Consider the following 25,080-nt stretch of genomic DNA (forward strand, 5'->3'; position numbering starts at 1 on the left):
CTAACCAACCCTACCTAACCTAACCTAACCTATATTTATAGGTAAGGTTAGGTTAGGTAGCCAAAAAAAGCTAGGTTAGGTTAGGTAGGTTAGGTAGACGAAAAAACATTAATTCATGAAAACTTGGCTTATTAGGCAAATCGGGCCTTGAATAGTAGGCTGAGAAGTGCGTTCTGGCTATTAGGTACGACATATATATATATATATATATATATATATATATATATATATATATATATATATATATATATATATATATATATATATATAATATGAAATCAAATACAATTCCTGGAGCTCACAGTGTGTCAACAAGCCGTCCATAATATATGACAAGAGCCCTTCAGCCTTGTGTAACAGTGTTTACTCTGGGTCTCTGTTCATCCGGAATGAAGGATTATTTGCTCCTGTGTGTACCGACCTCTTCTGGCGGGGTCGTATTGAATGAAAACTCAAACACACCGTACGAGTCATCATCATCATCTCGGCTCTGTTAGGATGGACCTGAGCGCTCTATTAGAGGTGTGCACCACAACTATTATTCTAGCTCTGAGATTTGTAAGTCTCTTTTTTTTGGTTCATGGTTCCAAAAAGACTTCCGTGTCTGAATTTTTCATGGTTAAGGTCACGGATTTATCGTTTTTTTATGAAGCGTCTATAGTTCCACCAGCAATGTTCGAGGAATGAAGTACGCTTTCTGCAGACGATGAGTCACAATAACGTGGCTGAAGTATGTTGACCAGACCACACACTAGAAGTTGAAGGGACGACGACGTTTCGGTCCGTCCTGGACCATTCTCAAGTCGATTGTCCCTTCGTCGTCGTCCGTCCCGCCGTCCGAAACGTCGTCGTCCCTTCAACTTCTAGTGTGTGGTCTGGTCAACAAGTACACTTTCTCTTTTTGTTTCAAGTTTCTGGTTTGGGGAAGTTGGTATTTTATTGGCTAGTGTTCTAGGGGGGTAATGTGTTCGACTCCACAACTTGAGGAGACAGTGTTGTTTCTGTTTTTTTTTTATGGTCGTTTCCATTGGCTTGTAAAGCTCTACCTGGTTCTCGGATAGAGTCTAGTGAGAGTTCAATAAGTTTCTATTGAACTCGTCAGTGGTGAAACCAGTCCCATCAACTGGTGAATTTCTAAAAGCTTAAGGCTAATATTTTATAAGTGAGGAAACACGTGGTTGTGGGCTCCAGTTCCTTACACTTGTTGTGGTAACAGTTAAATGTTTATGATTGCTTGCTGTGGAACCAATTAAATGCTTATGCTTACTTGCTGTGGAACCAGTTATGCTTGCTTGCTGTGGAACCAGTTAAATGCTTATGCTGGCTTGCTGTGGAACCAGTTAAATACGTATGCTGGCTGTGCATCCCTTACACTTGATTGGGTATCAGTTCTTACAGTATGTTCTTGTTTAAACTTCAGATCTTAGACTTAAATAATTAACATTCTTAAAAATAAACGTTACAAGTCTTTATGTTCCCAGATATAACGTTTAAGACCCAAAATGTCAGCTTTTAAATATCAGTCTAAGCAAGAAATGTTCTTGAAGAATTCTGGGTAAGATGGCGAAGGAGTTCTTGAAGAGAAAGCTGTGTATATAAGACTTCAGGGAAATAAACTGTTGGGCTAAATTAACTCAACAGTGATAAGGCCAGAGTTACAATGGGGTGCACTTGAGGCTTTTGCTAGGGAGAGGTCCTGGAGCAGTTTGGGGAGAGGGGAGAGTAAGAGAGGAGAGTAGGAGGGGTAGTACAGGAGATGGTAGGGATAGTGGGTGATAAGAGTGGGGGAAAATTAGGGGAAATGGTGTAGATTGGAGGGGGGGGGAGGTGAATAGAAAATGAGAAAAAACAGAGAAAAGGGGGGGGGGTATCTAAGCAAGAATGAGGACCAGAAACAATGGTGGAGATAGGGGCATCAATAGGGCATGAGCTGGGGGCATCAACAGGGCACGAGCTGGGGCAGCAACAGGGCACGAGCTGGGGCAGCAACAGGGCACGAGCTGGGGCAGCAACAGGGCACGAGCTGGGGCAGCAACAGGGCACGAGCTGGGGCAGCAACAGGGCACGAGCTGGGGCAGCAACAGGGCACGAGCTGGGGCAGCAACAGGGCACGAGCTGGGGCAGCAACAGGGCACGAGCTGGGGCAGCAACAGGGCACGAGCTGGGGCAGCAACAGGGCACGAGCTGGGGCAGCAACAGGGCACGAGCTGGGGCAGCAACAGGGCACGAGCTGGGGCAGCAACAGGGCACGAGCTGGGGCAGCAACAGGGCACGAGCTGGGGCAGCAACAGGGCACGAGCTGGGGCACCAACAGGGCACGAGCTGGGGCACCAACAGGGCACGAGCTGGGGCACCAACAGGGCACGAGCTGGGGCACCAACAGGGCACGAGCTGGGGCACCAACAGGGCACGAGCTGGGGCACCAACAGGGCAAAAGCTGGGGCATCAACAGGGCACGAGCAGGACCACCAACAGGGCACGAGCAGGACCACCAACAGGGCACGAGCAGAGGCATCAACAGGGCACGTGCTGGGGGCACCAACAGGGCACGTGCTGGGGGCACCAACAGGGCACGAGCTGGGGCACCAACAGGGCACGTGCTGGGGGCACCAACAGGGCACGAGCTGGGGCACCAACAGGGCACGAGCAGGAGCATCAACAGGGCATGAGATGGGGCAAGACCAGCATCGAAGAGCGAAACATGGCGTGAAGAAAGAGGATTTTAGTGGATACAGGAAGTGTAAGCTGGTGGAAATAAGAGCAGCCAGTTTTATCTTTTTGCCACTCCGTGAAAAATGCAACTGTTTTGCCTAACCAGCAACGTACTAACCCTAGCGTCGCACCTAACCTGTCGAGGCCGATGATAACGTCATTATTATTATTATTATTTAATTATTTTTTTACATATGCCTTATTTTAGTGGGTTATCTGATTCTGTAAAAAAAAATGTACGTTTTAGAGAAGAGGGTTGAACGAAAGGATAGCGAAAAGAATAAGAGATAATGGCACAAGTGGCGCAAGATAGAGGAAGTGGGACTGAAGAAACGAGGGGGGGGGGGGGGGAGACGAATTAATATGAATGAAGAAACAGGAGAAGCACAGTTGGAAATGAAGAAAGGGACGAAGCAGGGATGAATATGATGAAACATATGAAACAGAAAGGGAACCGATGAATCATGGGAAGGAGGGATAAGGGATGCACAATGTAATCTAGAGGAAGTGAAACAACCAATAAAGAATGTATATATATATATATATATATATATATATATATATATATATATATATATATATATATATATATATATATAATATGTGATAAAGGAACATATTTGGGATTAAGTATAAGATGTCCATACGTGGTGAATCTTTATAAAACATCAGAGGGGAAGGTACATCGAGGCAAAATACGCTTACGCATCACCCACAATACATATCCCCTTGTTCAGGGGTTATGTATTGCCAGCGTCTCGGCTCCAGGACTTTGAACTAATATCTTAGATGCTCTTTTCACCAGTTACAGCCCGGCTCCTGTGGCAGGTAAGTCCACTACGGGCTCACCATAGTGCTACTTGGAACTACATAGCCCTTGGAACTATTTGCTCCAAGTAGCTGAATCTAAAACAACAACCTATTTTCAAACGACATGGCATAAGGTTCACGCTCCAAGGACTTAAGCTGCTGGTATCAACTTTAAGGTCCATCGTCCCACGCCAGTAATTTAGAGTTCAAATTTACCTGAGGGAAGCAGTGTGTCTAACTCCAATCTTTTATAGGGGGGGGGGGGGGGGCAGTGTGTGTGTCTTATTCCAGTCTTCAGTTGAAAAGTGGTGACTGTAATTAGGCTCTGTATGTTGTCTCCGGGTTATTGTCTTGCCCCAAATGTTTTGTTACAGGATAAACTGATTCAAAAATATCAAACTAAATGTGTGACAGTAATTTATCATTAAAAAATCGTTTTGTTTGAGAGGAGAAAGCTGTTTGTAAATATATATATATATATATTATATATATAATATATATAATATATATATATATATAATATATATATATATATATAATATATATATATATATATATAATATATATATATATATGTATATATATATATATATATATATATATATATATATATATATATATATATATATATATATATATATATATATATATATATACAACTTTAGAACACTTTCCCACCAGGAGACTCGAACCCTAGCCAGCACAGAAGCCTTCCAGCAACTGGCATAACAGGTACGCCTTAACCCTTAATATATATTATATATTATATATATATATATATATAAACACACACACCGCTCCCTTCTCAAGGTGGAACTGCTGCTGACATCACCCAGGGTGAAAACCACAAGTGTTTCCTAATTCATGGATAACTACTGGTAGGTGAATTTATGAATTGAATGAATTTTGACATTAGGTGAAAGGAAACTTGCCAAACTATTTTTAATCCACACGAGAATCGAACCCGGGATCCTCGATTGTGAGTCGAGAACGAAGCCAACTCGGTCAGTAAACAGGACTCTTCCCACATTTGGTTTGTGACTCTGTCCCACTCGGTGGATGAGTGGATTGGCGTACTTTTCCACACGGTGGTTCATGGTTGGGGGGGGGGGGAGAATCTCCCACACTATGGGTGATGAAGGGGGGTGGGAGAGATGGGAGACAAAAGTGATCCAGAGATTGGTCGACTTGTTAAGTATTGTCTTGTAGTGGGAGCAGGTAAGCATTAAGATGCTGTGTTGACACAGATCTTAGATTTGACACTGATCTAAACTTTGAGGTATAAAGTTAAGGGCCAGTAGTGTCTACTACTACTACTAGCTATTACTATTACTGACACTAGTGATAAAATCAGTATAGGAGCCATGAGGAAGATTTTCCCTATTGATCCATCACGTTAATGAGATTTCATTTTACAAAAAAGACACTAGTAATAATGGCTATGATAAAATCCAGTGTGTCCATGACAGACCACATTAGTCTTGTATGCACCTTAGTCCTTGTCAATCGTCTCCCCTCACTCTGCTTCTCTACCTCCTCCTCTTCCTTGTCTTCACAATAAACTACCAGACAAGAAGAGCAACACGTGACTTTCAGACTAATGTTCCCTTTGCACGAACAAAGCCACTTTCCAGGCTCGTTTAAGCCCCAAAATATGCAAAGTTATGAAACCCATTTTGGTAGATTACCAACCAAAACACACAATCATTTTACCTATTTTGAGCGTCTCACACAACGGAAAACTAATACAAAATATTATCCCCCTCCCCTTCCCAATTTTTTAAGGGCTCAATGATTGTTGCTGATTACTACAGAAAAGTGCAGATAGGGATTTCACCTTCAAGAAACTAACATTTCATAGGTCAATTATAAATGACTATTGCTAAAATTAATAAAAGTCATTCAAAGGGAGAAATAATACTAGTTCATGTGAAGCTTTTGTACAAGGTGTTCTGGTACAATGACGGCTGACATCTTGGGATATAAAAGTCAGATCGCTGACACCAGCATCCTTACGGGCTATTCATGCCCGTGCCACCTCTTGGGTGGCTAAATCTTTATCAATCACCAGCATCACCCAAGTGGTGAGCAAGGTGAAAACAATAAATAAAATTAAAAAGGTGATTTTGTATCACAGTAACATGACACTACGTAATGAAATCGTAATAAGGTGATGTATCAATGAAAAAATATCAGTAGGAACTATGAAAAGGATTCGAACCCTCGAACACACGCTTGGTTACTCCTAAGCACACGCCCTAAACCACTGCACCACGAGGAGTAGTATGACAAGTTGAACAGTCCCTTGCAGGTGTACACATAACAGAGCAGTCTGCAGAACCGTCTTATACAAGTGACTAATATAAACAATTCTAGTATTTTATATCTGGTAACGGTAATACTAATAGTAGTAGTAGTCAGATGTTTATTCATTCAATGGTTTGGAAAAATCCGGTGGTAATAACATATTAATTTCACTGTGAAACTTATTTGCTAGATAATGTAAGTAAAATACTGGGAAATATTAAACTAATATACAATTAGTGTACACGATAATACTTCAGAACTATTCAAAAAATTACTTTTAAAAGTTACGAAATACGAAAAAATAATAATTTCATTTTTAAAACATCCTAATCTATAAGCCCCAATTTCTTGGGGTCAAAATCAGACTCGATAGGCTCGGGGGTCCCGGCCTCCCGAGGGCCCATAGGCATATGTCACAGCCTACTCAGGGCGGGCCCTTTTAGCTAGATTCCATGAGCCCTATAGCTGTCCCTGCCAGGGATCCCTAAAATGCCTGGCCAGGAGGGAGGGGGGTTAGGGATCCGCGTACCGGAGGATCCCAGCCTGCTTAAGGCGAGCTACGATCGATGATGACCCGAGTTTAATGCTATTGGATATTCGAGTGAGTAGTCGCTTGGGAGGACTTTGTGCTGTTACACATTGACGTCACGCGTTACCACACTGACGTCGCACGTTACCATATTGACGTCACAAGATCAAACAATAAAACGCGGCGTTCTTATGGAACGACGTCTAATTATATTTATTTCTGGTTGTATTTTTATAATTCGTAAATTCTTGAATACCCTTCGGAAAGTTCTTTTCTTTCATTACGAATATCAACTCTTTGTAATATTGATCACGCATTGATTCGTTCACCTGGAATATATGTTGTAGGCGAATTTGTTCACCTGGAATCTCATGTCATGCAAATGTTCGCTCACCTGTCATACAATTAAGAAAAAAATGGAGCCTCGCAAAATATAAGGGAAATGTAAATATAGGTATAAGTCTATACATGTATTTACATGAATATATATATGTCGTACCTAGTAGCCAGAACTCACTTTTTGGCATACTATTCAAGGCCCAATTTGCCTAATAAGCCAAGTTTTCCTGAATTAATATATTTTTTCTAATTTTTTTCTTATGAAATGATAAAGCTACCCATTTCATTATGTATGAGGTCAATTTTTTTTTATTGGAGTTAAAATTAATGTAGATATATGACCGAACCTAACCAACCCTACCTAACCTAACCTATCTTCATAGGTTAGGTTTGGTTAGGTAGCCGAAAAAGTTAGGTTAGGTTAGGGTTGGTTAGGTTATATATATATATATATATATATGTCGTACCTAGTAGCCAGAACGCACTTCTCAGCCTACTATGCAAGGCCCGATTTGCCTAATAAGCCAAGTTTTCATGAATTATTTGTTTTTCGACTACCTAACCTACCTAACCTAACCTAACCTAACCTAACTTTTTCGGCTACCTAACCTAGCGTAACCTATAAAGATAGGTTAGGTTAGGTAGGGTTGGTTAGGTTCGGTCATATATCTACGTTAATTTTAACTCCAATAAAAACAAATTGACCTTATACATAATGAAATGGGAAGCTTTATCATTTCATAAGAAAAAAATTAAAGAAAATACATTAATTCAGGAAATCTTGGCTTATTAGGCAAATCGGGCCTTGCATAGTAGGGTGAGAAGTGCGTTCTGGCTACTAGGTACGACATATATATATATATATATATATATATATATATATATATATATATATATATATATATATATATATATATATATATATATATATATATATATATATCTCCACAAAGTGGGCCACAGGTTCTGTGAGCACAATATATAAAGTATTATCAGTTCGTACGGTTGAGCCACTTACCTTCTCCCTCCCCCTTAACCCACATTCTCCCCCCCACCCCACCCACATTCTCCTCACCCCACCCACATTCTCCCCACCCCACCCACATTCTCCCCCCTTCAACCCCACCCACATTCTCCCCCACCCCACCCATATTCTCCCCCCCCACCCACATTCTCCCCACCCCACCCACATTCTCCCCCTCCACCCCACCCACATTCTCCCCCCACCCCACCCACATTCTCCCCCCACCCCACCCACATTCTCCCCCCACCCCACCCACATTCTCTCCCCCACCCCACCCACATTCTCCCCACCCCACCCCACCCACATTCTCCCCTCCACCCCACCCACATTCTTCCCCACCCCACCCACATTCTCCCCACCCCACCCACATTCTCCCCCCCCACCCCACCCACATTCTCCCACCCACCCCACCCACATTCTCCCCCCCACCCCACCCACATTCTCCCCCCCACCCCACCCACATTCTCCCCCACCCCCACCCACATTCTCCCCCCCACCCCACCCACATTCTCCACCCCACCCACATTCTCCCCCCCACCCCACCCACATTCTCCCCCCCACCCACATTCTCCCCCCCCCACCCACATTCTCCCCCCCCCACCCCACCCACATTCTCCCCCCCACCCCACCTACATTCTCCCCCCACCCCACCCACATTCTCCCCCCCACCCCACCCACATTCTCCCACCCCACCCATATTCTCCCCCCCCACCCAACCCATATTCTCCCCGCCACCCCACCCACCTTCTCCCCCCCCCCACCCCACCCACATTCTCCCCCCCCACCCCACCCACATTCTCCCCCCCCACCCCACCCACAGTCTCCCCCGCACCCCTCCCACATTCTCCCCCCCCCACCCCACCCACATTCTCTCCCCCCCCCACCCCACTCAAATTCTCTCCCCCCCCACCCCACCCACATTCTCTCCCCCCCCACCCCACCCACATTCTCTCCCCCCCCACCCCACCCACATTCTCTCCCCCCCCCCACCCCACCCACATTCTCTCCCCCCCCACCCCACCCACATTCTCTCCCCCCCACCCCACCCACATTCTCTCCCCCCCCACCCCACCCACATTCTCCTTCCCCCCCACCCACATTATCCCTCCCCCCCACACCCACATTATCCCCCCCCTCCACACCCACATTATCCCCCCCCCCCCCACATTCTCCCCCACCCAGCACTCGCTACATTAAGTACCCTGTACTTTTTCCTGCTGGCACACAGCACCCGGTACTTCAACCACCCTGAAGCTTGCCCAAACGGCTCCTACTCAACGACCCAGAAGACTCACCCATCCAGCAGTTCACCCACCGCGCCAACTCATCAACCGGAGTCTCACTCATCAACATAAAATAGGCTATACTATACTGGAGTGTAGTCCTGGGTAGAACCACGAGTGACACGTACTAAGCAGATGGAAGATTCGGACCTATTCCTTTCTCAACCCCGCCCACACTGACCACCACACGCCCACACTGACCACCACACGCCCACACTGACCACCACACGCCCACTCTGACCACCAAACATTGACTTCCATCACCTCGAAGCCTCACCTTGGAGGTCTCGTTTTGTCTCGTGCTTCGCTTCGTTAATGAAGAACTTGCTGGGATCTGAAAGCTGCGCAATCCCACCGCCTTTTGTTACCGGTTAAAGACTGGGAAGGAGAGGGGGGTGGGGGTGGACGCTAAGACTAAAAGTGACCACATGTTGGCAGGAACTATACATCGCCCTCAAGAGGCCAAAATAATAAACAGGAAAAGTCGGTAATTTCCTCCCACTCTGTTGCTGCATAATGAGTTCTTTTGTTCCAAGGAACCGTTTCGACTCCTCTCCAGATGCCGGGGATTATTGGGTTACTCCTTCCTGGAGGCGGTGGTGGCGGCGGCGGCCAGGGGGTCGCTTCCCGTCAAGGAGGAGGACTGTAGCTCCTTGTATGTATACATACTTAATATCTCTCGCTTGTTGTACTTATCTCTAGGAACAAGAAGTTAACTTGATCTGTTGGAGGATAATTTGTTTCTCTCTCTCTCCAGAAGATGTGAGAGAGAGAGAGAGAGAGAGAGAGAGAGAGAGAGAGAGAGAGAGAGAGAGAGAGAGAGAGAGAGAGAGAGATTAAAGCAGCAAAAGAACGTCTGGGAAGCGATACGCTAATTTGGGTTTTCATTTGAGAATATCTTCGGTGTGGTAATATCAGCGATGGGTGGCCGCCCTCACTACCAGATGGAAATTACTTTCATAACTTCGACACTCGGCCACAGCAAAACTCTCATCCGGAATATAAATGACTTTTTTTTCCCCCCTCCTTTTTTTTTCTTATCCTCATTTCTATCGAAGGCCATTTTTGTGGAAAACTTTCCAATTCTCTGATGAGATTAGAACGCTCAGCCGCCACCAATTAGCGGAGGACCAACGTTCAAGGCTCGATTTTCTCTTTCATTACCACGGTTGCTGTTGGCGAGTTCTGCCAACGTGTGGAGAGTTTAGACCTAATCCTGAGAGGTGTTTTTTATATATATATATATTTTTGTTTATCCTCGTTTATTTCTCACTGCCGGGGGTGTTATTTCTGTTCTATTCTTGAATTATTTCAGTTTGTCCTGTGTGTGTGTGTGTGTGTGTGTGTGTGTGTGTGTGTGTGTGTGTGTGTGTGTGTACACGTGTGTGTGTACACGTGTGTGTGTACACGTGTGTGTGTGTGTGTGTGTGTGTGTGTGTGTGTGTGTGTGTGTGTGTACTCACCTAATTGTGTGCGCGCGCGCGCGAGCTCACGTATTTGTACTCGGCTATTTGGGCCTGCAGGATCGAGCTCTAGCTCTTGGACCCAACTTTTCTAGCCGTTGGTTGTCTAATGCAATGACTCCCTGGCCTATTTCACTATCATTCCTGCTTTGAAAGTTATGAATAAAGTTAACCTCTACAATCTGCTCCTTTACGTCATTCTATTTACTCGCCACCTTTAGGCCAAAAGGAAACTTTCTAACATCTCTGTTACACATCCGTGTCTCAAGCTTCCATCCGTGCCTCTTTGTTCTATTGATATTCATTGTGAACATGTCCGCTGTTTCCATCCTGACAATCCCTCTAAAGTATTTTATACATCTGTATCATGTCCCCCATCTCCTCCTTTCTAACGTCGTCACGTTTAGTTCCTACAGTCTACGTACCTCATCCCTCAAAGCTCTGGGACGAGTTTCGTTGCAAACTTGTGAACCTTTTCGTGCTTCCTTGTGTGTGTTTTAAGACGGGGGCTCCACGATGGGGCGGAATTGTATGTTTGTGTGTGTAGTTACGGAAAATTTTAAGCTGTTGTGGCCCAAATAAGTGCCCCCCCCTCCCTGTTTCTTCTCTCTTTTCTGTTTTTTTTTCTCTCTCCCCCCCCCTCTCTCCCTCTCCCTCTCCCTCTCTCCCTCTCCCTCTCCCTCTCTCTCTCTCTCTCTCTCTCTCTCTCTCTCTCTCTCTCTCTCTCTCTCTCTCTCTCCCCCCCCCTCTCTCTCTCTCTCTCTTTCTCTCTCTCTTTCTCTCCCTCCCCCCCTCTCTCTCTCTCTTTCTCTCTTTCTCTCTCTCCCCTCCTCTCTCTCTCTCTCTCTCCCCCCCCTCCTCTCTCTCTCTTTCTCTCCCCCCCTCTCTCCCTCCTCCTCCCTCCCTTCCCCCCCCTCTCTCCCTCCCTCCTTCCCCCCTTAATCATGTATAGGAGGGGATGAGGTATTACCCAAGAGTCGGAGCTGAAGTTGAGGTGGCGGTTTTATCACGGTGTTGTCACCTCGCCCGCAGCAGCACCATCCTAATCCCTAAAATCTCTAATCTAATGAAGCTCAACAAGTTATAGTTATGCTGTATCCACACGCATCCTAACCTGACCATCTTTTCCTAGACGAGTAAGGCAAACTAACCTAACACGATTTTTGCTACTGATTAATAACCTCAATTTTGTTTGCCTCTTTAGTAAACTCATAACTACATTGAAGTAAGCTTCAGCGCAGGCAATAATTACTATGGCATATGATATAAATGATTAGTAATGTATTTTTTAATTAGTTTGAATGTTTCGCCACTCTTCGGCACTTCTGTCTGTCTGTCCCCCGCCGTGACGAGTAAGATTATCGATTGATTGATGAAGATTAAGCCACCCTAAAGGTGGCACGGGCATGAATAGCCCGTAATAAGATTATCATTCATAGAGAATAACATACGTTATTTACAATTGATGTTGTTCAGAGAAAAACATGTAATGTTATTCACATGGCGTGGTTGGTAGAGCGACGGTCTCAGAGGGTCTCTGCTCTATGCCCAAGAGGTTGGAGTTGCACATATGCTCTACGTCATAGTTTATATGGTCATACTGACTTAGCGCTTTCTCCTGATAATTCGATTACCTTAACCTACACGCTTCGCGGTCCTAATTCCCTGAAGCACACTATCGTAGCCCCAAATCCCCGAATTGTGTACACCCAGGTCCTGATTCTGCAATTCGAACATTAAGGGGGGGGAGGGTGACCCTTATCACTAAATGCGCACATCCCAGACCATATCACATAAGTCACAGATCCTGGACTTAATCTATAAAAATCACAGATGGCGAACCTGGGGCCATATATATATATATATATATATATATATATATATATATATATATATATATATATATATATATATATATATATATATATATATATAATATATTTCATTTGGATATTTCCCAAAGATTCTGCAAACAGATAGCCATCGACGAGCATAAATTGTCACAGGAAGGTGATATCTTGAACCCCAACGCAGGAAGCAGATAATCTCCTCACGAGAGCATTTCCTAAGTCTCCCCTCACTCAATAAATTCCTCCCACGTCTTCCCTTTCTGGCTGCTACACCTTCGTTCAAGTGTGGCCTTGAACTAGTGGGCGTCGTGGCTGCATTAGGTTCGATTTCCCATTTTCTTAGAAGAGGGGGCGGGGAGGGAATGCATTAAACCCGAAGGTCTTCCCGTTTTCTTAGTAGACGCTTGTGACTGCATTAGGGCTTAAAAGGATACTCCCATTTTCTTCCGTCATCGTTCAGATGATTACTCGAGAGCCAAAATTTAAGTGTTATATGATGCAGAGATGCACGTGCGTTTTTTAAGGATCGGGTTCGAGGTGTGCGCATATATATATATATATATATATATATATATATATATATATATATATATATATATATATATATATATATATATATATATATATATATCGTACCTAGTAGCCAGAACGCACTTCTCAGCCTATTATGCAAGGCCCAATTTGCCTAATAAGCCAAGTTTTCATGAATTATTTGTTTTTGACTACCTAACCTACCTAACCTAACCTAACTTTTTCTGCCACCTAACCTAACCTATTAAGATAGGTTAGGCTAGGTTAGGTAGGGTTGGTTAGGTTTGGTCATATATCTACGTTAATTTTAGCTCCTATAAAAAAAAATTGACCTCATACATAATGAAATGGGTAGCTTTATCATTTCATAAGAAAAAAATTAGAGAAAATATATTAATTCAGGAAAACTTGGCTTATTAGGCAAATCGGGCCTTGCATAGTAGGCTGAGAAGTGCGTTCTGGCTACTAGGTACGACATATATATATATATATATATATATATATATATATATATATATATATATATATATATATATATATATATATATATATATATATATATATATTAAGCCACACAGGAACATTCAGGCATCAGCAAGCATATCCAACCAACTTAGTCTTGAGTTCATTGAATGTTGCTGGGAAAACAGCCCCCACCCCTGTGGAGGTTTGGTGGAGGAAGGAGGTGGTCACTACAGATGGAAATACAATTTGGGGGGATTTTCTAACATGCCGTTATTGCAAAACTTTGTTCCTTATCTTAACTACGCCATTTTTTGATGGCATCAGAGAGAGATAGGCGAGAACCCTGTTAATGTTGTGTAGTTTGGGCAAATTCCAGGAGGACTTTTTTTCAAGTGTCGCTTGCTATTTGTCTCCTCTAGTTCACTGCTAATGGTAAAGGAACTTAGGTCATAATAGGAGGATAACGTTATCTTGTACATGTCCATTTCCCGGAGTCTTGGTGTTATTGGCCGTATTTATTGGATTATCTCCTGGGAGCTTTTCAACCTGGTTGGTATAACGTGGCTTTGAAATTTACAGGCGTGAGTTAAATACACAAACAAGAAGTTGCGTGAGGCTAGCCCGAGCTTCTGGCCGCCTACTTCTGACAAAACAGCACTATATATATATATATATATATATATATATATATATATATATATATATATATATACATATATATATTATAATATATAATATATATATACATATATATATATATATATATATATATATATATATATATATATATATATATATATATATATATATATATATATATATATTGCATAATAAAGTGTACACCATAAAAAAATATAATATAATATAATGAAGACCAGACGGCGAAAAACGGAACTATAGTCATATACAATGAATTTAAAATCACGGGACGTATCGATGCGAAAATCGTTTAGAGGACAGGGGAATCGAACCAGCGTTCCGGTGCACCCCAGACGCTCGTGGTTCATGGATGAGCCGTGCATCAAGGGTCAACCAGGGCCAAGATTAGTTTATATGCCAACCTGCCCCAAAGATTTTTCTCATTTGCCATCATATTACTAACACTTTTATGAACTCTGGACGGTGAGGCATATGCAAAGGCAAGTGCTTCAGAGAGGCACTTGTACCCCGGCCTAGATGGTGATTTGTGTTAGTGTTTTCCTGGCCTATGTGTAATTGGCAGATGGTCCACATTAATGTGTAGCGGGCTTGCATTGACATCATTTGGTCCTGTCGTCTGTCCTGCGTTGAATGATTTAATTAAGGAGCAGGTGACGACTTCGTGTTTAATAATTCCCACTGACAACTTCGACGCGATAGTCGAGAGCTATGTCAGCTGTCATTCTGGTTCGGTGCCTTGCGCCTCTCTCTCTCTTTCTCTCTCTCTTTCTCTCTCTCTCTCCTCTCTCTCTCTCTCTCTCTCTCTTCCCCCCCCCTTTCTATCTCTACTCATATTTCTCTCAATCTCTACCCCTCTTTCTAACTCTCCCACTCTCTCTTCCTCCCACTCTCTCTTCCTCCCACTCTCTCTTCCTCCCACTCTCTCTTCCTCCCACTCTCTCTTCCTCCCACTCTCTCTTCCTCCCACTCTCTCTTCCTCCCACTCTCTCTTCCTCCCACTCTCTCTTCCTCCCACTCTCTCTTCCTCCCACTCTCTCTTCCTCCCACTCTCTCTTCCTCCCACTCTCTCTCCCTCCCACTCTCTCTTCCTCCCACTCTCTCTCCCTCCCACCCTCTCTCCCTCCCACCCTCTCTCCCTCCCATACTCTCTCCCTCCCACCCTCTCTCCCTCCCATACTCTCTCTCCCTCCCACTCTCTCTCCCTCCCATACTCTCTCCCTCCCATACTCTCTCCCTCCCACACTCTCTCCCCCTCCCACTCTCTCTCCCTCCCACTCTCTCTCCCTCCCATACTCTCTCTCCCTCCCATACTCTCTCTCCCTCCCATACTCTCTCTCCCTCCCATACTCTCTCTCCCTCTCTCCGCGAAAGCCATGACTATTGCAAAGAAAAACACACTAGAGTGAGGTAAGGATAATTGTGATTGAATTACATCATAGTGTTAATGGATTCTGACTGTATATATTAGCTAAATCGCAAGAGAAAAATAATTTAGCATTTTGTTTCTCCTCACAAGGTTTGTCCCCAAAACCCTACCCAAGGCCTTGACTTGGCGCACAGTCAGTCAAGTACTTGCCCTAACTTGCCTGAGTGACGTGGTCACCACTGACTTGAGAAGTGACCCACCATACTCCCCACCATGGCTGGTGTTAATAAACATGCTTTTTTTCAAGAAAATCGTGGGGTTAAGTTGAAAATCCGAGCCCTCCAACATTAGCTCAATACCGAGTTTTTACACACTTGGCTCAATACTATTGTGACATTGCTCTTGTGTGTGTGTATAGTAGCCGCTGGATTTGTCTTCATTGTCCGTCTGAGAGAGGATGGGTGTTCGTGTTTGTTTTCTTCCGTGGTCGCGCCCATTCATTTGCATTGCTAATCAGCGGAGGCCATCTTCCTTAACACACAGACGAGGAGAATATGAATCCAGCTCGATGGTGAGGATAAGGGTGTGGTGATGAGGGTGAAGGGGGGTATACGGTCTACCTGCAAGAGAGAGAGATAGTGCATGTGAAAGGGACACGGGGACGATACATGGGGGTGGAAAGAGTACATTGGCAGAAGGGAAGGGAATTTTTAGGGAAAATGCCAAGCCATTACGGCTATATAGCACTTAGAAGGGGTCAGGATAAGGATTTGGGATGGCAGAGCCTCCATATATTTGTTTAAAAAAAAGGATGGATAGAGGGGGAGGAAGGGGGTGGGGAGGGGAGGAAGGGGAACGAAGAGATGCAAATGGAACCTGTTGCATTACGATTACGAAAATGGAGAATGCTGCTTACCTTGATTATGCTGCCTGATAATACTTCACTGCCTTCCTGGGTAATGGTGGCTTCATACGGTAGCATAACTTTATTATGCTGTTTTCCCCTAATTATGCCTCTCTGTTCGGATTAAGCGTCTAATTGAATTCAGCTGCTCCTCTGGTTGATGTTTATTCGAAAGAAAACAGCTTGAACACGTCGTCTAGATGGCTGGAAAGTGAGACACACAGGAAGCCAGGCCAGTGCTCTCTCTCTCTCTCTTAGACGCCGATGGTCTAATGCAATTACGTCTGATGTAATTCCAATTATATCTCCTGTTTGGTTTTTTTTTTTTTTTTTTTTTTTTTTTTTTTTTTTTTTTTTTTTTTTTTTTTTTTTTTTTGTATAGTTATGAATGGATTTCGCCTCTACAACCTGCTCCGTTAGTTTATTCTAGATTTTATTCTAGATTTTCCCTTCTCTTACGTTAAAAGAAAGCTTTTCAACATCTCTCTGCCTCGTTTTTCAAGCTTCCATCCATGCTCCTTTGCTCTAACACTACTCATTGTGAACCTTTCTTTTCTTTCCGATTTGTCAATCTCCCTATGTATTTTATATGCCTCTATCATGTCGCCTCTCAACTATTTTCTGGTATCGTCAGGTTTAGTTCTTTCAGTCTCTCTTTATACTTAATTACTCGCATTTCTGGGAGACTTCGTGCAAACTAATGCAAGCTTATGAACCTGCTTGACCAACCACTTTGACTGGATGATAGAGCGACGGTCTCGTTTTAGGCAGGTTGGTGTTCAATCCCCGACCGTCCAAGTGGTTGGGCCCCATTCCTTTCCCCCCCCCGTCCCATCCAACATCCTAATCCTGATACCTTCCAAGGGCTATAAAGTCGTAATGGATTGGCGCTTTCCCCTGATAATTAAAATGAAAAAATTCTGAATCTTGCAAATTTTTTTTTTTTTTTTTATAGATAGGGGGCTCCACGAAGCTCTAAAACTGGTCTGAAGTAGGCGGTGTACAACTATCTAAATGCCTACTTATTTAGGTTCCTGAGCGACGTTAGGATTTTCGCTAGTGTAGCGAACACTGCAGATGTTATCGTATTTATATGAGCGTCTGGCGTTAGGTTTGGTGTTATGTCCGCTCCCAGGGCCTTTTCTCTAGTCGTTACCGGGAGGTAGTTGCCCTTCATTGCGTAGTCCTTTTGGTCGCCTGTCCACTGTTTTCATTTCCATTCCCGTCCACTGCGTGTGCGCGCGTGCGTGCTAGCAAATATTGATGTGTGTGTGTGTGTGTGTGTGTGTGTGTGTGTGTGTGTGTGTGTGTGTGTGTGTGTGTGTGTGTGTGTGTGTGTGTGTCCGTCCGTCCGTCCGTCCGTCCGCCTGCATGCCTGCAATAATGCAGGCAGGCTAGAAAGCATTGATACGTGCGTGCATGCTAGCGAGCGTTATCATGTATGCGTTGCGTGTGGACCTGCAGTATTGTGTGGGTGTGTGAAGGTTGTCTGGTGGCTGTCTACCTTACAATTCACTAGGTGGTGGTGAGGTGCCTGGATGACTTGGCACCTAAGAAGACCGTTCCATCATACCTATACACCTCTCCGTGACGTATCTTGTATATCTATAATATTTCTTCTATGGCTTCAATATAGTGTCGCACATTATATTTATGATTTACGAGAAACACTGCGACTCTTATTTAATTATTTATCATGAAGGTAATATCATATAAACAATGATATTTAAACAGTTACAGCCTTAGAATTTCATTTGTCTATAAATTCATTCAAATATTCATGTTCGGACTGCACGTGACCCCGACTATAGCGCCGCATTGCACGTGACCCCGACTATAGCGCCGCATTGCACGTGACCCCGACTATAGCGCCGCATTGCACGTGACCCCGACTATAGCGCCGCATTGCACGTGACCCCGACTATAGCGCCGCATTGCACGTGACCCCGACTATAGCGCCGCATTGCACGTGACCCCGACTATAGCGCCGCATTGCACGTGACCCCGACTATAGCGCCGCATTGCACGTGACCCCGACTATAGCGCCGCATTGCACGTGACCCCGACTATAGCGCCGCATTGCACGTGACCCCGACTATAGCGCCGCATTGCACGTGACCCCGACTATAGCGCCGCATTGCACGTGACCCCGACTATAGCGCCGCATTGCACGTGACCCCGACTATAGCGCCGCATTGCACGTGACCCCGACTATAGCGCCGCATTGCACGTGACCCCGACTATAGCGCCGCATTGCACGTGACCCCGACTATAGCGCCGCATTGCACGTGACCCCGACTATAGCGCCGCATTGCACGTGACCCCGACTATAGCGCCGCATTGCACGTGACCCCGACTATAGCGCCGCATTGCACGTGACCATTCCCCTGTTCATCACCTATAAACATCGAACAACGAATGCTGCTTCGTTGCTTCGAAGTTACAGCCCCGCTCCTGTGCCAGGTAAGTCCACTACGGGCTCACCATAGCCCGTGCTACTTGGAACTTTTTGTTCCCAGTAGCGAATCTTAAGCTACAACAACGAATGCTGCGCGCCACAGAAAACGCGCTCGACTTTACCTTCCTGCCATACACAGCAACAAAGCCCATATCCCTCCTGTGGTGTAGGGAAGTCTACCTACCTACCTTCCCTCCTGGCACTGGTCCGGTGGTGCCACTGACAGTGCCGTTGTTGAGTTGTTGTTGTTGTTATAGATTCAGCTACTCGGAACAAGTTCCAAGTAGCACGGGCTATGGTGAGCCCGTAGTGGACTTACCTGGCACAGGAGCGGTGATGAAATCCGTTGTTGAGCCTGCGAGAGATGGCTCCTACGAGTATGGAGCTCGTATAACTGGGCCTCCAATTGGCAACCAAACTCGTTCGCCATAATCCTTGGTCTCGAACGAGTATGAATCCAAAGTTGACACGTTAATTGTAAGCAACTCTTTATCTTAGACTGCACTCGGTTCCCTAAGGCATGACTGTGACATGCTTGTGTCTGAAGCTAGGCACAGATATAATGAAATAATCCGTGATGGAGTCAAAGTTTGTCTTCTGCAGATTTTTTTCCATATTAGTTTCAGAATGCATGAGAGAACTGACAAGTTAGCCAAAACATTTGCTCGTAAAGAAGGAATTTATTACCATTTTGGGTAGCCTTTGAGCAACCTGAGGGCAGAAATATACCAGGAACAACAACAAAATTAGAATTTGAAACTTTGTAAACCCAACCACTGGGGTTGTTGTAAACCGTCTGTACAACGACGGTTTCGCTTCTTTCATGTTGGCGTTCGAATCCCAACGGTATAAATAATTGGTCAAAATTTATCACCTCCATCCTATCCCAGAGCCTTGTCCTATCCCAGAGCCTTGTCCTGTCCCAGATCCTTGTCCTGTCCCAGAGCCTTGTCCTGTCCCAGAGCCTTGTCCTGTCCCAGATCCTTGTCCTGTCCCAGAGCCTTGTCCTGTCCCAGAGCCTTGTCCTGTCCCAGAGCCTTGTCCTGTCCCAGAGCCTTGTCCTATCCCAGAGCCTTGTCCTGTCCCAGAGCCTTGTCCTGTCCCAGAGCCTTGTCCTGTCCCAGAGCCTTGTCCTGTCCCAGATCCTTGTCCTGTCCCAGATCCTTGTCCTGTCCCAGAGCCTTGTCCTGTCCCAGATCCTTGTCCTGTCCCAGATCTTTGTCATATTCCTTCAGAGTGCTAAGTAGTCATACTAGCTAATTACATTCTCCTAATAGTTACCTAACCCAAATTTTTCGTTTTTTTTTTAATTTTGTCCTCATGAAATTATTCAGTGACGAAGAAACAGAATAGTTTCTAGAGCGAGGGGAAGGTCTGTATTCACTTATGATTGGTCTATTGAATAATCCACATAATATAGAATTTGTTGAATATTTTTGTTCTCGTACGATGTAAGCAAGGTCGGGAGCCGGTCGGCCGAGCGGACAGCACGCGGGACTTGTGATCCTGTGGTCCTGGGTTCGATCCCAGGCGCCGGCGAGAAACAATGGGCAGAGTTTCTTTTACCCTATGCCCCTGTTACCTAGGTACCTGGGTGTTAGTCAGCTGTCACGGGCTGCTTCCTGGGGGTGGAGGCCTGGTCGAGGACCGGCCCGCGGGGACACTAAAAAGCCCCGAAATCATCTCAAGATAACCTCAAGATAACGATACGAATTTTCTGTTTCACAGGCCCCGGGTAATCTTTAATTTTCTCGCCTCTTCGTCCAATTTTCCCCCCCCCCCCCCTTCCTTGACATCTTCAATTTCTGCTTTTCTTCACTTCCTTACCTCTTCATTCCGTACCTCTCTGTCATTCCATTACCTTTGTCATTCCTCACTCCCTTACTACTTCTCTCTCTCTCTCTCTCTCTCTCTCTCTCTCTCTCTCTCTCTCTCTCTCTGTCTCTCTGTCTCTCTGTCTCTCTGTCTCTCTGTCTCTCTGTCTCTCTGTCTCTCTCTCTCTTTCTCTCTCTCTCTCTCTTTCTCTCTCTCTCTCTCTTTCTCTCTCTCTCTCTCTTTCTCTCTCTCTCTCTCTCTCTCTCTCTCAGTATTCCCCCGATTACCACGCATCTTTTCATGCCCATTACTCCATTATTTCCTGTCACTATCATCATTAGCACTACTCCCTTTTGTCCTCTCACATTACTCATTACTCCAATGCTCCTCATGTTCTCACTCTCGGCACTCACTCTTCCTCACACCTTCCGTCTGAAAAAAAAAATTGTATAGAAATGATTTAATTTAAACACTGTTTACGTGGGCGAAGAGTGTTACACCATCCAGGACCTTCTACGTTACCTTATAAGGAACTTTGATTAAGATGGGCCAGAAAATTTCATATTTTCCTCCCGGAAGCAATTAGGACCATCCTTAATTACGGGCCAGACCGCGGCGTTTTATCTTAAAATATAAATATATTTTTTTTTATGCTAGTAACTATCCTTATAGTATAGAATATGGCCGACAGGAAATCATGTATGCAAAACAAATTGTTCAACTTCCCTCCTCAGTGAAAGTCGAACTTAAGAAACGAGATGATTATGGATTCGCGGGAAGATTGTCTGGGTTCGAATCCAATCCGGGTAGGATTGACAGGGCGCCAGTCAATAAGTATTCGTCCTTGTACACCCAATAGTATTTGGGTACCTGGTTGTTAACCTATTGGTTGGTGGTGTTCCAGGGAAAACTACTACGGCCCACTGAGAGCTATGGTAAGGAAAAAGCTCTTAGCCTGTTAATAGTGGTCAAACGCTACTGCATCTGTACCTACCTGGGAATAAAATTCTGTACCTACCTGGGAATAAAATTCTGTACCTACCTGGGAATAAAATTATGTACCTACCTGGGAATAAAAATTTGTACCTACCTGGGAATAAAATTCTGTACCTACCTGGGAATAAAATTCTGTACCTACCTGGGAATAAAATTTTTTACCTACCTGGGAATAACATTTTTTACCTACCTGGGAATAACATTTTTTACCTACCTGGGAATAAAATTCTGTACCTACCTGGGAATAAAATTCTGTACCTACCTGGGAATAAAATTCTGTACCTACCTGGGAATAAAATTCTGTACCTACCTGGGAATAAAAATCTGTACCTACCTGGGAATAAAATTCTGTACCTACCTGGGAATAAAATTCTGTACCTACCTGGGAATAAAATTATCAAAACCTTATTCAATATCACGTGTCTAGAAACGTTTATCTAAAGTAAACAAATTTAAGACATTCGAAACTATATAAAATACTCCATGAACGGTTAATTTGTGCTTTAATAAGCACATAACATAAGAACATAGGAACAAAGGTAACTGTAGAAGGCCTGTTGGCCCATACGAGGCAGCTCCTATCTATAACCACCCAGTCCCATTCATATACTTGTCCAACCCGCGCTTGAAACAATCGAGGGACCCCACCTCCACCACGTTACGCGGTAATTGGTTCCACAAATCAACAACCCTGTTACCAAACAGGGTTGTTAACAAACATACACAGAACAAAAAATAATTTTAATTTATCAATATTTGATATTTGACTTTTTACAATATTTTCTTGTTTACATAATTTATGAAAAACTAAAGCTGGTTAGAATAACACAGGCGAATATTAATTACAAATTTAAATTCAGAAAGGGTCATTGGAGTAAAAAATATTTAATGTGAACGAATAAAATAAAACTGGTTGTTGTTGGTAATTCATAATTTACACATTTTCACTATATGCATTGCATGACCTATATTTTCACATTTTATTCATTGCATTGTTCATTAAATGAACAATTGTTCATTGTTAATTCAATTAACAATGTTCATTCTCTTTTCGCTCTGATTATATATATATATATATATATATATATATATATATATATATATATATATATATATATATATATATATATATATATATATATTTATTTTTACAATAGGGAAGGGAGTACCAACTCTGGCTGGAAGAAGGGGGACCCATAGCCTCGGAGGAAACCACACATAACGCATTGGAGGGAATGTGGGTCCCCTCCAATACAGTTTCTGTGTGCTTTTCTCCTACCACCCCCTTCCCTTTTTTTTTTTTTTTTTTTTCCTTTATTGTGTATTTAAAGTTTACAAAACATACAAGACAAATGCCTAAAGGTTATGGATCTCTTGAAGCTCCTCCGCTTCTGGACAGGAACCGAGGACGCAGCAAGCATTTCCCCTCTGGATCGCCACACTGAGACGCTGAAATAAAAAACTGGAAGCCCTTGGGTCTCTGGTGACGTCAATGAGCTTGGACCCCAATTCCTTGAGAAATCCCAAGGCACTCTTGCCCCAGGGGCCATGCGTCTCAGACGCTATGGGAACAAAGAGGTATTGACCTTCCAGTCGCCTGTACTTGAGTGATTTTGCTGTTTCCCTGTGGTTGGCCGCCCCACCTGCTTGATCAGCTCCGAAGTGTACATAGGTGTCAGCCAGGGTGGATACACATGTGTAGTCCCACACCAACTGTCTACCCTCCTTCCATGGGTATATGGTGATGCCATCAGGGCGAAGTGCTGGGAAATCCGGGTTTTGGACCCCTAGGATGCGAGGTTCTCTTTCCGCTGGGCACCCAGCTAAGACGAGGCTTCTCTTGATGATGTCATTGACCTCGTTGTGTCTTGCATGCCAGCCCTTTGTGCTTCCGCAATGCAACCCATGCAGTCCGTATTGGTCTGCTTCCACCCTGTTGCAAATACACTTGTATTCAGTGTATATAGTCGCATATAGTCCTGGGGACCATTCAGGCTTGTTCGCGCATATATATATATATATATATATATATATATATATATATATATATATATATATATATATATATATATATATATATATATATGCACGAACAAGCCTGAATGGTCCCCAGGACTATATGCGACTGAAAACTCACACCCCAGAAGTGACTCGAACCCATACTCCCAGGAGCAACGCAACTGGTAACTACAGGACGCCTTAATCCGCTTGACCATCACGACCGGACATAAGGAAGTGATAGCCGAAGCTATTTGAACCACTTCCCCGCCGGCACTCGGATGATAATCTTGGGCATAACATTTTATCAAATCACCTCATTCTTTGGGGCACACGTGAGGAACACAAATGCGAAGAAGCCTGAATATATATATATATATTTAGTGTGTGTGTGTAAATCACGAAGAAATTAACACGTGATTAATAATGTGAAAATATTTAATCATGAAGGAAAATTGAAAGCAAAAGGGATTTGTGCACTTTCGTGTTTAAACAACACATTATCAAAAGTAAAATCGATGATTGATGAAGATTAAGCCACCCAAGAGGTGGCACGGGCATGAATAGCCCGTAAAAAAATTTTTGAATGCAACTCTTGAAAATATAGGCAGGAGGGTGATGTATAAGGTACAAAACCGTCTTCGAAACCTAAGAGAAGGAGGAATTTTCAGGTCTATTGGCCAATACCTAAAATTAAATGAAAGAGCAGGAATTCTTGTAAGCACAATCTCTAATGATACACGTGAGTTCCTTAAAGACTAAATGAGATATCTGGGTATTAATAATCTTACAAAGATCATGTTTTAATTTATCCATTAAAAATGGATCCAAATTGTACAAACTATTAATAATATTAATGTTGAATGGTTTTGTAACGTGTAATAAATCAGATTCAATAATGTGTCTATTGAAAATGATTTTACAATATGTAACTGAAGAAGACCTCTCCCAATCGGTTTGATGAGACTTTTCCGATAAATAAAGCATTAGATAATTGACCACTTTTTACAGATTAAAGAAGAATGAAGACTCCAGCTTCACAGAAGAAAGACGACTCCACGACCCAAGAGGTCAGCTGTCCTCGCCTCGTCGCCCCCGACACAAGACCCTCGCCTCCTTGCCTAGCTGGCCAGGTTGTCGAGAGCCTCAGAGCTGCCTCGCAGCTGGGTGGTAGCTCCTGGCTCTTGTCTCTCCGACTTCGACGTTTCCTCTCACTGGCTATTCTTCACCTATATCCACTTCCCCGCTCACCCGAAGGGTATCTTGTCCTATATCTCGTTCGTTCGTTCTTACAGAATATTTCTTTCAAAATTTGAAATTTCAAATCTTTTAGATATTTTACAAATAAAGAATGGAACACAATCCTTGCAGGTTTTTTTGTAAACGACAGTTATCACTAATAATATAAAATGACAATATATGACAAAATGACAATATGACAAAATGACTATATGACAAAATGACAATATATGACAACAAAAGATATTTTTTTGGGCGATGTTTTTTCATTGCTGATTGTGTTAAAATATGTACACTGACTTTTACTGCTTCCAAGAAACTCACTGGATAG

General features: G+C 43.7%; 1 protein-coding gene across 1 annotated transcript; it reads left to right on the top strand.

The window, feature by feature from the left end:
* Positions 1-1,897: 1,897 nt before the first annotated feature.
* Positions 1,898-2,710, top strand: LOC138365275 (uncharacterized transmembrane protein DDB_G0289901-like). The gene has a single exon (XM_069325553.1). The coding sequence runs from the start codon at positions 1,898-1,900 to the stop codon at positions 2,708-2,710; it is 813 nt and encodes a 270-aa protein (XP_069181654.1).
* Positions 2,711-25,080: the final 22,370 nt, after the last annotated feature.

This window comes from Procambarus clarkii, chromosome 16, assembly GCF_040958095.1.
Source record: "Procambarus clarkii isolate CNS0578487 chromosome 16, FALCON_Pclarkii_2.0, whole genome shotgun sequence".
Taxonomy (NCBI): domain Eukaryota; kingdom Metazoa; phylum Arthropoda; class Malacostraca; order Decapoda; family Cambaridae; genus Procambarus; species Procambarus clarkii.